Raw genomic sequence first — 15,013 nt, forward strand, 5'->3', positions numbered from 1 at the left:
GAGGGTAAGGAATATTAAGAGTTAATAGAGGCATATTAAGCTTTCTGTTTCATGTGAAACAACATGGGATCATGTTAATATATCAGGCTGTGAAACTTCTGATGTTTTTTGTATTTTATAGCTATGCTATATTACCTGTATGGGTTGGAAAATGCTAATCACAATATTTGCTTGTGGTAGAACATCAGTGTTATTAATCAGTATGAATATTTGCATAGTTTTCTACTTCTGTGTTTTAATTACATTAAGTTTAATATAATAAACATAGACACAGAAGATAATCATTTAAATGACATGATTTTTATGGAATATGTTCAATTTGGGGGCTTTATAAAGGGATTCTTATGTGCTTGACTGTATTCATCCTGATATTTCCACTTGTGGCAAATCTCCAATTATTCCTGTAAACAGTGACTATTCAGGAAGCCATCTATTGCTTCTGAGGGATTACAAATACTTGTATGGAATCCTGACCATGATCAGTTCTCTGTACTGAGGGTTATTTAGAATAAAGCACCTGAAGAGTTGCTGGGTGAATGTTCCTCTTTCTCCAGCTTCTCTAGCCTGTGGGAAAACAGCCTCACTGGTGTTTTTAGTTAGGTATTATTATCCTAGAAAGTTTCTATAGGATGAGAGACATATTTCAACTTTGGAGAGACTGGATGATAGAATGATATGTCCTATTTTCACCAGGTGTGAAGGGGCCAGGACTATAAGATAGGAGTTTGATCTGTTTGTACTTTTTAGTTTGGATTGTGGTTTTGGTGACCTGTGTCAAGGAAAACACAGCTACCGATTTGGCATGGTTACTTCTTAATATTAAGTAAACAGAAAATACTTTTCCAGCATTTTGGCCCAGGTGTGCGGACTTTGAGTCTTTGAAATCTTACAGGACTCTGTCGCTTATTACACATATGTGATTAAGAATAAAAGGAGTAGGAAAAATAAATGAAGGAGAAGATGAACATTGATAGGTACAGAGCAAAAGAGAGATGAGCAGGAAAAAAGGGGGAAAGGAAAGAGGGGAGAAAGTGGAGAGGAGCAGGTGGAGCAAGGCTGGCAGTAGAGAATTTAGGAAGGAGAGAGGCAGGAGGAAAGAAGTTTGACCAGACAACCAGTCTGCAGTTTAAATTATGAAAAACAATCTCATCACATCATTGGTGTACTGGGACTGGGAAGGTCTTAAGGGGGAGGTCCAGTTTTTTTCCTGTCCTGCTGCTGCTGAAGTGGTCTCTGCTGTTCCTAGATTTAATCCCTGGAAAGTCCAGCTTTGCTTCTTCTACACTAAATAGCTGGTCAAGGGAGGCTTCTGAGGCTCGATAAGCCCGGAGAGGGCTTTTCCTAAGGGAAGCTCGCCATCTCTAGAGGCTTGGGAGGGAGGGAGGAAAGGTGGGCCTCAACGTCTCCTTTTCCCATTCCTGCTGTTGCTGAGGAAGACCCTGCTGCTCCTGGGGCCTGGCTCAGTCCTCCCTGTTGAGTCAGAAATAGTTGGCCACTAATTCTATGTTCTTTATTTTCTTGGTGCCCAACTTGAGACACCTGGAGTCTGATTTGCAAAAGTGTTGAGCATGCACAGCTGCAACTGATGTCAATGGGAGCTGTGTTTTGAACATATAAAATATTAAGTACTCAGAAAAATCCTGCCCTAAGCATATCAGATTTACAGCCCAAAATTAGTGGATGCTTGACAATTTTAACGTTAATGTCATGTGCCTCAGATCCACACCCATAAAATGGTGACACTTAATGCCACTTTACCTCACAGGGGTGTAGTAAAGATAAATTCATTACTGTTTGAACCAGTCATATAGTTCAAACTCACTGTGATGATGAATGCCATAGAAAAACCCACCAGGAAACTAATAATTCTGTATTCAATGCATTGTTTAAATGGTGTGTGCCAAATAAGCCCATGGGGCCACACACTGACTGATAAAAGGATAGAAGGATGAAAAGAAATATTGAATAGCTACCTGTTCAGTAAACACCATCCATCTTACGATCTGAATGCGGCTGTGGTCCTGTGGAAAAAATATTAAGTGATCATGTAATTAAAGGCTGTATCATAATGCATCTGCACGCACTTGAATTAATTTAGGCATTTCCCAATTTTTGAGTTTTTGGCTTTGCAACCTGAAATACATACACACAGCACCAATATTATTCTCCACTCCAGCTTCAGTGCAGGAAACAAAAATACTTCCTAATGTTTTTATACAAGTAAGCCACCATTAAATCAGTTATTATGTATACACATTTACCACGCAGTGGTATGAGAGTCTTTTTAGTATTTCCCCCATAACTTTAAAAAGAGAGAACTGCAGCATCTCAAACACTTGTATGTAGCAAATACTGATTGTTGGGTTTTTTTTAGTTTAAAAATAAATACTATATCTGTTGCAGGTATTTTAAAGGCATCTTTTATTGCGGTATTATGCTCCATGTATTTGTAACTATTAGGGGCCTTGTAACTTACAATTGTCAGTTTGACTCTTAAGCAGGGAGGGAGCAGGTCAGGTCAGAGAAATTTTGCAGACATGCCAGAGTTTGCTAACCCATGCTATATAATTAATGCAATGTTGACAAATGTCACTGGTGGCAGTTGCTTTGTATGTGTGTATGGTGTGACATACATGACTGTTTCCATATCCTTCCATCTGTTTGCTATCTGTAAAAATTGCTGATCTTCATAAGGAAGAGTCAGAAATAATTTCCCTCTCCTCACCCCACGCACACAGAACTCTCTTGGTTTCTATAAGGGGTGTTAGAAGTCCATACTTCTTGAGCTGTAAAATAAACAGATTGCCATTCCATACTGGAAGGACTGCAGTTTTGTTTCCACTACATGCCTAACCTAATAAAATTGAAATAGGGCATAACATTTAGAGAAGCTAGGCAATAGAGGAAATACCAGCTATGTTAACCTTTAATAAGGGAGTAAAAGTGATCTTTGTAAAAACAGAGGTGTGTAACATAGAGGTAGTAATTAGTTTATTCTGGCATGAAAAATACTAAAATTGGTTCTTAGGAAATGTAAATAAGTCACCATACATTTAATTGTATCATATGGTCACATTTCTTTTTAATAGTGGAGCCCATTACTCATGGACTGCAACGGTCAGTGAAATAGTTTATAGTGAAGCATTTCATATGCCTAATCACAAATAATGTAATTGTTGGCAGTCCAATTATGGAAAGAAACCCTCTGAATTCTCTTGTGATGGAATTTTAACTAACTGCTTCAAGAACCACTGAGCCATTGAAAAGAAATGTGCTTTTAAACAAGGGGTGTGTGTGTGCCCAAATATTGCCCAATCAAAGGAAGCATTGGAAACTGGCCAGGGACTCAAAGGCTGTGCCTGATTTGTGTGACATATGGAGTAGATTGTATCTGCCCTTATTTTTAATATGGAGTATGTCATCCTATTCTAGTTTAATCTGAGTGAACAGTGTCTTTAGAGATGAAAGTTCCCACAGGCCACTTTGTTCTACTTGGGGCTCAGTTTGTCCATGTTACTAGAGCAAATTAACAAATAGATCATTAAACTAATTCAACTTTCATAATAAAGTAAAGCAAAATGATCAAATCGTGACTACATGACTTTGATTAACAAGTAGAAGAGGCTTATCTACAATCCTTTTTCTTGGCTGACAAGATATGTTTAACTTATCTTATGTTTAACAAATATGTGACACAGGAGAGTATTTTAAAACTTCAATTATATAAAATTGTATTAGAAAATATCTGATTTTAAACCCTCCCCTCACTCTATCCAAAGTTTTGGAGGTTTTAGTTTGTCCCCTTATAGGACTCCGTGAGCCACTTGGAGATCACTTTGATCCACTTACATTCATCTGAAGTGACCTCACCACACTGGAGAATCAACCACCAAATTTTATTATTAGCTCTTTTCAAAGAGGTGGTTTTTTAAAAAAAAAACAAACTATTTCATAGCTCAGCCAGGTAGATGCTGAAATTCTTTAAATGAAATTTTAGGAGCTGTGGTATTTAACTGACTGAGATTGATTTTATAGCAATGTAATTTAAGGATCTGAATAGAGTAAATCTCCATATTTTAGCTCTGTGTGCTCAGGGGCGGCTCTAGGTATTTTGCTGCCCCAAGCACGGCAGGCAGGCTGCCTTCGGTGGCACGCCTGTGGGAGGTCCCCAGTCCCGCGGATTTGGCGGCACACCTGCGGGAGGTGCGCCGAAGCCGTGGGACCAGCGGACCCTCCGAAGGCATGCCACCAAAGGCAGCCTGCCTGCCACCCTCACGCCGACTGGCAGAGCGCCCCCCCGTGGCTTGCCGCCCCAGGCACACGCTTGGCGTGCTGGTGCCTGGAGCGCCCCTGTGTGTGCTTTACTGGGCTGCAGACTCTGATGATTCCCTATGTTACTTCAGTGTTCTCCTCTATTTTTGATATACTGTGGAGTTCCTAACTGACTTCCATTATATACCTTATGCACTTCAGTCCTCTTATATATATTACATGGTAATATGTATATAGCTATTTATAGGTATATATTGAATTATTGAACAATATTTTAAATTATGTTTTGTGGTTCAGAGTTAAGGTTGTGTGTAAACAAACCACCTCTTACACATTGCTATATTGTTAATAACTCAGCCTCAATGTATGGACTGTAATGATGATGAAATATTTATATGTTACTGTATTAGTTCAGAAATGTATTGCTTAGGTATTTTTAGTTGTAATAAACATATGTCGTTATTATTGGAATGACTTTAACTATATTCTAGGTTAACAACAGACATCCTAAATGTATAGGCATGAATCATAGAGTCATAGAATATCAGGGTTGGAAGAGACCTCAGGAGATCATCTAGTCCAACCCCCTGCTCAAAACTGGACCAACACCAACTAAATCATCCCAGCCACGGCTTTGTCAAGCCTGACCTTAAAAACCTCTAAGGAAGGAGATTCCACCACCTCCCTAGGGTAACTCATTCCAGTGCTTCACCACCCTCCTAGGGAAACAGTGTTTCATACTATCCAACCTAAACATCCCCCACTGCAACTTGAGACCGTTACTCCTTGTTCTGTCATCTAGTACCACTGAGAACAGTCTAGATCCATCCTTTTTGGAACCCCCTTTCAGGTAGTTGAAAGCAGCTATCAAATCCCCCCTCATTCTTCTCTTCTGCAGACTAAACAATCCAGTTCCCTCAGCCTCTCCTCGTAAATCATGTGCCCTAGCCCCCTAATCATTTTTGTTGCCCTCCGCTAGACTCTTTCCCCTTTTTCCACTTCCTCTTCTAGTGTGAGGCCCAAAACTGAACACAGTACTCCAAAAGAGGCCTCACCAATGCCAAATAGAGGGGAATGATCACGTCCCTCGATCTGCTGGCAATGCCCCTACTTTTACAGCCCAAAATGCCATTAGCCTTCTTGGCAACAAGGGCACACTGTCGACTCATATCTTGCTTCTCGTCCTCTGTAACCCCTAGGTCCTTTTCTGCAGAACTGCTGCCTAGCCATTCAGTCCCTAGTCTGTAGCAGTGCATGGGATTCTTCCGTCCTAAGTGCAGGACTCTGCACTTGAGGTTCAACAAGGACATCAGATTTCTTTTGGCTCAATCCTCTAATTTGTCTAGTCTCTCTGTATCCTATCCCTACCCTCCACCATATCTACCACTCCTTCCAGTTTAGTGTCATCTGCAAACTTGCTGAGGGTGCAATCCACGCCATCATCCGGATCTTTAATGAAGATATTGAACAAAACCGGCCCCAGGACTGACCCTTGTGGCACTCCGCTTGATACCGGCTGCTAACTAGACATGGAGCTGTTTATCACTAGCCATTGAGCTCAATGATTTAGCCAGCTTTCTATCCACCTTATAGAAGCAGGGGAGACTACAGCAGTTCTGGATCTCTGGGAAATGCATCATTATTTGAAGATAGTTGTTTGTGTGGTTGTTATATGGTTTGGTAATTTAATATGAAAGATTATTTTTAAGCAAAGGCCTGGATTCTTCCATACCAATCTCTTGTACCTGTGGAAGAGGAGGAGACCCCCGTAGCTTCATCCTACCATGGGAGCACTCTTAACAGGATTACGGTTTGCAGCTGGTGAGAGGATTTTGAGGAGTGTGTGGTTGTGGGGGGAATGGGTGGGAGATGCAGTATATATATTATCCTCCCATTGTAATCCCATCAAAACCACACTGGTGGGGAGGTGAAGGTGGTGGAGGAGCAAGAGCAGGGCTTCTGAAGATAGTGTGCAGTATCTTTGGATCCAGTGAATTTCCTGAATTCCACACAGATCTCATGGGCAGAACCATGCTTCCATTCTGGTTCTGCTTCATTGCATTTGAAGCAATATTATTGTGTCCCGAGGCTTCTTTTAAACCTGTAGGCAAAGCTTTGGTTTCATATCAGTCAGCACTAGGGAAATCCAGTACAGCACTCTGCAATTTATTTGAAATTTCATTCATGCTGAGTTAAAATAAACTCTTGTTAATTATGGTAGAGAATTTTCTCTAAAAAAATGACTTTCCTGTGTATGTAATTTTACATAATTGTCTGTAAATTAAAAGAGAGAGAGAGAGAGAGATTTTTAAAATAAAGGCAGTAAGAGATTTTTTTCTATTTGGTTCCTAAAGGGGACAATATTATGCCACTTTGACCTTGAACATTTTTGATGGAATGAGAGTCCTTTTTTTTTCTCCTTTATCACAATCACTATTAAATCTTTAGAAGTCATGGTTAGTACTTTGAATAGAGTTTTTAAACCTGCTTTTACAATGCAGTTGTCAGATTAAATCTTGGACACATTTTAACAAGGCAGCATCTAACTTTATAGCTGCATTGTCTGTCTTCAAAATACAGTCTCCTCCTTTGTACCCTCTTATCTAAAGGTTTTTCCAGATCATTTATAATTCATTGAGATTTTGATGATACAGTGGTTCACCTGCTGGCAGCTGTAGCCCTGTAATTTAAAAGTATTGCAGATCTGATTACACTGTCAGTCACGGGGTAATATTCTCAAGTTCACATCTCTCCGATCACACCTACAAAATCAGTAGGTGAAACAACTTGTTGATTGAAGGTCACAAAGATGACTGACTAAGGTGTAGGAATCCTACTTGAATCAGCTTTAATGGTAGAGAATGGCAGCAGCTTGTGATGATATAGCTCAGTGGGAAGAAAGAATTATTAATCAGTAACCCAGCAGCTAGCAGCATGATTGACAGGTAAGCTAAAGGCTTTAGTAATATAGAATATCAAAGTTTTTGGTATTATGGGTCTTTACATTTGTTTCTCTTTATTACTATCTCCACAAATCATTTCTTGTGCAAAAGATTTCATTGAATTTAGGATTTAGGTTTCCTATTCTAATATGAATGAATGACATCAGTTCATATTCAGCCTTAATGCTGGACAATATAAATGAAACTGCTGATTAATTTCTCGTATGTCAATCACTTAAGCACTGTGTTTTTCTTTTAATTCTTCTCAGATAATTTGGGTATGGGTGTGGGTACTGCATGTAAATTCAGAAAGTTGTACAGAAATAAAGTTATATGTATAATTTTGCCATGTGATTGTCAGCTATGAAATTTTTAAAGACTCTTGCAATTTTGGTTATGTCAGCTGCACAGCACATAAGTGAAAGTGTTTTTCTTTCCATGAACCCTATGTATAAAAACAAAATATATACCAGACTGGTTTAAGTGATTGCTTTTGACTAAATCATAACATCACTAGACCACTTTTCATTCTGCCTGTGTACTGAATCAAATCAATTCTAAATAAATATTGTAAAGGAGACACTTCTTCCTGTGTGCCTTATATTTATAAGACACATGAATTTCTCTGTTTTTACCATCTTCTGTTTCTTTCAGCATGTGGAGAAACACTGCAAGAATCTACAGGCAACTTTTCCTCTCCAGGATTTCCAAATGGTTATCCTTCCTACACACACTGTATATGGCGAATCTCTGTTACCCCAGGGGAGAAGGTACTTAACCATTATTTCACCACCTCTGTCCCTCAAAATAAATACAAGCATTCCTTTTCTAAAATATATTCTTCCCTGATTATTTAGCTTTTATTTTTACTTTTTTAAAAAGTTTGCATAATATCAGGAATCAATTCAGTCCCTTGAGCCAATATGTTACAGACTTTGAACTGTAGGCAATTAATTTGATTTTGGCCCATGTTATTAGATGCTAAGGTTGTTGCCATCTGATGGTTGTTTAAATGAAATAAGTTCATTGCTTTAGTCCACTTCTTAATAGGTAGATGTTCATATCACAAAAACCCATCAAAACTTGCATCCCCGTTGATAGCCTCAGCCTAAAGGCAGAGGGGTTTAATGGGCATTGAGTTTCAAATACCTTCTCATCTGCATGGATGATCCTGAGGCACACTGGTTGTGCAGCATGGGGAAACCCAGACTGACTGTGCGGCCTACCTAATACCAGCACTTATAATGCAGTCAGTGGGATTATATACAATTATATTCAAATATAAAACAATGGAAAGTAAGAAGAAGCTACAAGAGTTTTAAATGTATCATTGTAAGTGTTCTCTGGTGGTGTTCTAGTGGAGAATTTGTATACCTTGATTTCAGGAGTTTAAGTTTCATTGTGAAAGTTTGCATGATGCTGAAGCAGAGTCCAAGTTCTCAGCCTGGGTGTAAATTTTAGAAAAAAATTGATCGAGAAAATTATTGGGCTGGTATTAAGTAGGGGAAGGAAATGAGGCTTCCTTTTGCAAATAAAACTGGCTGAATAGGAGAAGGTTTGCACAAAAGAAGCAAATAAATCTGGAGGGATCATTTTACATCCCCATTCCCTGCAACACAGTTAATGCTACCATAGCAAAAATGTAATGTCCTACATTCTTTTCTTTTCTCCAGTAAAATAAATAAATATATTTAAGTTTTAGGGTTTAATTGTTGCTGTTTTGTTTAACTTAGAAAGCAGTTCTTTCTGAGGATTTCTAGGACATATGCAATTTCATATGAATGGCTCTAAGGACCTTAGGTATATTATATTTATAATGTTGTTGCAGAGCCCAAAGGCCCCAACTAGGATTGGGGCCCATTATGCTAGACATTGTACAAACTCATAGCAAGAGAGAGAGCACCTGTCCTGAAGATCTTACAGTATAAGAAGACAAAAAACAGATGAAGGACAGAGAATGATTCCCTAAATATATTTTGATATGACATATAGTATTTATCAGTCTCAACTCCATCCTCAGGCTCTGAAACAATATCCAATCATTTCTGTAGCAGCTGAGAGCAGAATATGCACATTTTGTATACATGTTCCATGTATTAAAATCAAAGGATTAATTTCTGCCTCATTTCACACTAAGTTATACGTTACTTGAAATAAATGGGAATACTTGTAGAGTAAGGTACTTAATGGGCAAGGGTTGGCAGAATCAGAATCTAAGAATTAATTGACATACACGACACAATGCCTCAGAAACAGATATTTAGGTCCATTTAATCAAAAATATATGAATGATGGTAGAACATCAGTCTCTTTTTCCATTGCATTCCCTATGAAGGAACAATCGAGACATAATTATGTTTGTATTTTACTTCCTTTGCTTTTAAACACTGAAATAAATGGTACAATAATGTTAAGTGCCGTTTGTTTTGGGATTTTGCATTCATACTCATTTGCCCCTAAAATAAGATGGGACCTAATGATCGATTGAGAAGTCTTAACTCCACTCTTCCTGGCTTCTCGTGCTCTGGTTTCTTTGGACTGAACAGTATATTGTTGCAACATAGTTTGGTGGGTGTTTTGGTGGGGTGTTACTTTTTCCCTACATTCATTCCAGAATCCACACTGACTTATGCTAACACAGATCCTCGATTAGGTCACTGGTGGTAGGAAATTAAGAGGGATGAGGTTGCAAGGGTGGTATTGGTAACAAACACTGCCATCTGAAGGGTGAATCCCTGCTTTCTGGCTCCGAGGATTTAGTTAGCATAGGGGGCTAAACTGTACCAACGTTTTCTGGCCCTTTGAATAAGCAATATTCAATATTCTCTATTTTTCCTTTAGCCTTTATATGGATGCTTAAATAGGACAACTAATCCTCACCTATTACAAAAGCAATATTAAATTTAAAAAAATCCTTGCAGAAATGTATAGAATAGCTCTGTTTCCACAATGTATTTTGTTCTTTCTCATCCCAGCAAATAAGAGGTGTGATATATTCTATTTGAGGCTGCAATGGCATGACTGACTTTGCTTACGTAACCAATAATTTCTTAATTGTGCTGACAAATGTTTATTGATTGTCTTTCTCTGGAGACTTTCAGTCATCCTGTCCCCTTGAACTGTTGTTCTGCGTTGTCTCCAGCTCTCCAGTTTTCTGCAGAGTTGCAAAATGGAACCTTAAATATATTCATGTTGATTTCTGACCACGAATCATGCCATTTTTAGCTCAGTAGTTCAACAGCCATAAACCCTAATACAGTAGCATTGAAGGAATCCTGTAGAAATATTATAAGAAGCTATTGCTCTGATATGGTGTGTTTCCCATAACAAAGCTCTTTGACATCTCATGTTAAAGTTCTTCATTATCTCTTCGAATTAGACATTTATAAATGCATCCTGGGTCTTTTCAACACTTACATATTACCTAATGGAAAGAGATTGTTAGCACTAGTTTTCCATTAAGACTATGTTTACTTTTATTTTTGAAGTTCATGGAAAGGCGATTCAACGTATAAAAAATAGATAGCTGAAGTATGAAAATATAGCTAAAATATTACCTACAACTTTATATCTTCTAGTGCAAATAATTAATGCATTTCTATAAAAAGATGTTAACTGCTAGTTTAATAAAGAAAAAATGTACAGCAGATTCAGGAACAATTGTGACTGATTTTAAAGTATTCAGTTCTGATACCCAGGCTCAGGTTTTAAGCCTAGTATATAATTTGATTAATATTCCACTATTACAGATCTTAGCTTCTGAAATAACTACAGTAGAACCTCAGAGTTATGAACTGACAGGTCAACAACACAACTCATTTGGAACCAGAAGTACTCAATCAGGCAGCAGCAGCAGCAAAAAAAAAAAAAAAGAGGAAAGTACAGTACTGTGTTAAATGTAAACTACGAAAAAAATAAAGGGGAAGCAGCATTTTTCTTTTTCATAGTAAAGTTTCAAAGCTGTATTAAGTCATTGTTCAGTTGTAAACTTGTGAAAGAACAACTGTAACTTTCTGTTCAGAGTTAGACGTTTCAGAGTTATGAACAACCTCCATTCCCTAAGTGTTTGTAACTCTGAGATTCTATTGTATGACCCGGAATTCCTACAACTGTTCCTTTGTGAGACGATGAAATAAGACCCAAATGTTTTTTTTTCCAGTTTATCAAATTTATACTGAGAACATTAATTCTTTGCTTGCAGATTGAGGAATTTAATACTAGTTTCTGACTGTCCCATACAGTAATGGGGAAGGGACACTGTAACAGGTCGGACTCACCCCTGCGGCACCTCCTGCTGGTGACTCTGGGAATTAGCTCTGTTTCCAGCGCTGGAGCGCCCTCTGCAGGCTGGTGATCCACCTGTCTTCTGGCCCCCCCGTGTCCCTCCCTGGACCCGGTGCCCTCTTACATGGGGTGCTGCCCCCTGGCAGTAACCCCTTTCTCTTAGGGTCTCCCCTCCTCAGGGAACCCCCACCCTCTATCCCCACCTTGCCTCAGTATTTGGCTACTGACAGTCATTGTCTAGCCCCACACCCTGGGGCAGACTGCAGTATCAGCCCACTCATCACAGGCAAAAGGGGTTTGGACCTGCTGCTTTGTCCTACCCCTGGGTTGTCCCTTGCAACCCCCAGTACCTCTTTGCCCTTTACTAGGCCGCAGCCTGGGGCTTTCCAGGCTGGAGCTTCCCTAGCTCCTCAGCCTGTCCCCCAGCCCTGCTTCAGGTACCTATCCTCAAGCTAAGCAGCCAGGCCCATCCCTCTCTGAAGGCAGAGAGAGACTGTCTGGCTTCTCGCTTCCCTGCCTTCTTATAAGGCTCTGTTCCTCAGTTTGAGGCGTGGCCCCCAGCTGCAGCCACTTTCCCAATCAGCCCAGCCTAGAGCAGCAGCTCTCAAGCCCTGCCAGGCCACTTTTTAAACCCCTTCGGGCAGGAGCAGGGTCCACCCTGCTACAGACACAAAGATCAACTAAGGACCGGTCAGATTTGTTGCAGTCCCTGCATGTAAAGGGATGCAGGTCTGTTTTCAAGATGCTTTCCACAGAGTTTATAATATCCTTAAGTGGATGGGGAGCAGGCAGAAGCATGCTCTGTTTTCCCCCTCCGCCCCAAACTGCCAGCCAGCGAAGCTGGACAGCTGCACAAAGCACTGCTGCACTCATTAAGGGGCCATGGCAATTCTTGTTCCCTGTAGCACACCAGGGAGCTCTGGGAAAGTGTTTCTGATGCTTACCCTGGTGCTCTCAACCATCCCTGTGCAGGGCTGTGTTAAAGGCACAATCTAGCCATTAAAAGATGGCTAGATTGTGCACCAGTGCATTTAGCCTTGATTTTGTTTAATCCTATTGTTTCATTTTCTTGGGGAGGTTTACCTAGTGTTTTAAATGAGTGTCTGTCTAACCTTTTTCCCAATACTGCCTAACTTTTAAGTTGGGCTATCCAAAATAAGAAAGAAACCAATTTTTCTTTACTTGAAACTTCTTTCATTTTCTTGGTATTCAATTGCTCTCAGTCACTTATATTTAAGCTGTATATTAGTTTGCCTACAATATCTAGTTGTTTATCTTCTATTACAAGATCAAGTTGCCTGGGAAAGATTGTGATTTGTGGATAAATACTGTATTGGATGTTCCTTAAAAAGGGACATACAGTACGCCTTGAAGCAATGAAAATAAACCTTTAAGTTTATTCGGGTCCATTGCTCAGATTAAAATGTTGTTTTTTTCTCATCACAGTTGGAGTAAGAGAGATTCCCTGACAGTTTTAAATGACAAACGCAGCTGGTACATGGCTGCCATGGGAATATATTGTAGTAGTGTGAAATTTAAATTAGTGCACAGTAGCAAATGTTTCCTCTCTAACAGCATATTTAAAATTTGAGTACCCAGTATTAAAGTCACATGACACATGCAAAAATGGTCTGTAGTGCAGGGTCTGTAATGACGTTTTCTGTTGTAGTGCAAGTATGCTTCGGATCAGTCATTTTATTTAATATTTTTGGTAACGCACAGTGAGGAATTGTTTTAAAAAGACTTTTGATCTCTTAAACAAAATGCAGTTGCAAGAAAATAAAGTGGGCTGCTTTCCCCATTGCCCACTGGGCCCAATTTTACCCTTATTTACATGTGTGTAACTCCCCCTGAAATCATGAAGAGTTAACCATATGAAGTGGGTGCAGAACTGTTTCCCGGGTTAATCTGAATGTTCAGAATCAAACTTCCTACATTAAAAAAAGGAATAAGGGGAAAGAAGGAAAATCAAAGCTAATGAAAGCCTATGAATTCTAGAAACTATTTTACAGACTAAACTTGCAATGAGTGATGCTTTATCATCTTCTTATGCTGATCTTCTCTTAAATCTGACCTGGTGGTAAGAATCATTGTTACGTGATGGTACTCTTGCCTTTATCCCCCTTACAAAGTATGTTAATTTCAGAATACAAAAATAAGATCTAAGTGAAACCAAAATGTATTAACTTTGACCTTAGCAATGGATTACAGTAATATTTCTTTTAATGCTCCCAATGCTTTACATATTTACAGCCATTATTTCACTGCAGTGCCACCACTACAAGAGAGAGATACTTCGCTTCACATAGAGTGGGCCAGATTGCTAAGGCAGTGCTAGTGAGCTAGGAAACAACCTATGGCCATTGTGAATGTGTGGCCTCAATTAACTCTATTTCAGTTGAAAAGCTACAAGTTATGATAATGTAGGGTATAATAATTCTGGAGAAAATGGGATGCTCTGATGCATTATTCTGAATGTTCCTCCAGTAATGCTTGTGTCATTAACTAAAAAAAAATGTGTGTGTATTTATGGATGTACTCAGTTCTTTTCAGCGTGAGTCAGTAACTGCAAGTTCTAAAGTTTCACATATACACCAAATTCTGATATTGCTAAGTGAAACTCTGTTATAAATTTATTTAGGTTTTGTTCGAAAAGTGACAGTGTATCCAATTTATTTTAAAATAGTGTTGTGTTCATCACAGGTCATGTCATCACGCTGAATGCACACCTCATAGTTTTCGAATGTAGAGCAAGTTCTCAAAGTAGTAAGGGAAAGAGAATTGTGGTGATTTTATGTCCATAAATGACATTTATACCCAGGGATGTTATAAATGACCCAAAGTCCTATTCACTGAATGGAACAGGGCTTGGGATGAAGTAATATCCAGTAATGTAATGTGATGATCTTAGAACAACATTTTACTGTATTGTCACTTTCACATTTGGATTTCTTAGTAAAAACACTCTGGAAACTGTTAAGCTAAAGTGGTCAACCTTAAGCTTGCCAGTTTACCTTACACAAAGATACATCAGTACCTGTGGTATTCTCTTATACTTACTATAGTAAATAACTTGGATACTGCCAAAGGAGTAGCTATTTAACTATCTAGGCAATTGGCGAGACTTTAAGGGTGATCACTAAGACTTCGGTTTCACAGCATATTGGTTGGGTTGTCTATATTCTAGTGCTAACTACAACCAAGTTAATTATATGGCATGCTATTCTACTCTGCATTGCAGATTGTTTTAAACTTTACTACAATGGATCTGTACAAGAGCAGTCTCTGCTGGTATGACTATATTGAAGTAAGAGATGGCTACTGGAGAAAATCACCTCTGCTTGGTATGAAACCATTTCCCCACTCCGCTGTTGTTCAATGTATAGTTTGCATACAGATATTGAACTCCTTGTTTTCTATTAACAATGACTTTGCAAGTCTTTGAAAAACTGCAAAATGCTCAGGAAATATAAATAAATAAAATAAATAAAAATTCCCCCTTCAGAAAACAAACA

General features: G+C 38.9%; 1 protein-coding gene across 1 annotated transcript in view; it reads left to right on the forward strand.

Annotated features, from left to right (window-relative positions):
* TLL1 (tolloid like 1) overlaps positions 1–15,013 on the forward strand; it is a 383,094-nt gene that overhangs the window by 316,140 nt on the left and 51,941 nt on the right. The window contains exons 14-15 of the mRNA XM_045020036.1: positions 7,869–7,984; positions 14,740–14,842. Coding sequence (XP_044875971.1) covers positions 7,869–7,984; positions 14,740–14,842 — 219 coding nt within the window. The remainder of the gene's footprint in view (positions 1–7,868; positions 7,985–14,739; positions 14,843–15,013) is intronic.

This window comes from Mauremys mutica, chromosome 5 (genome assembly GCF_020497125.1).
Source record: "Mauremys mutica isolate MM-2020 ecotype Southern chromosome 5, ASM2049712v1, whole genome shotgun sequence".
Classification (NCBI taxonomy): Eukaryota; Metazoa; Chordata; order Testudines; family Geoemydidae; genus Mauremys; species Mauremys mutica.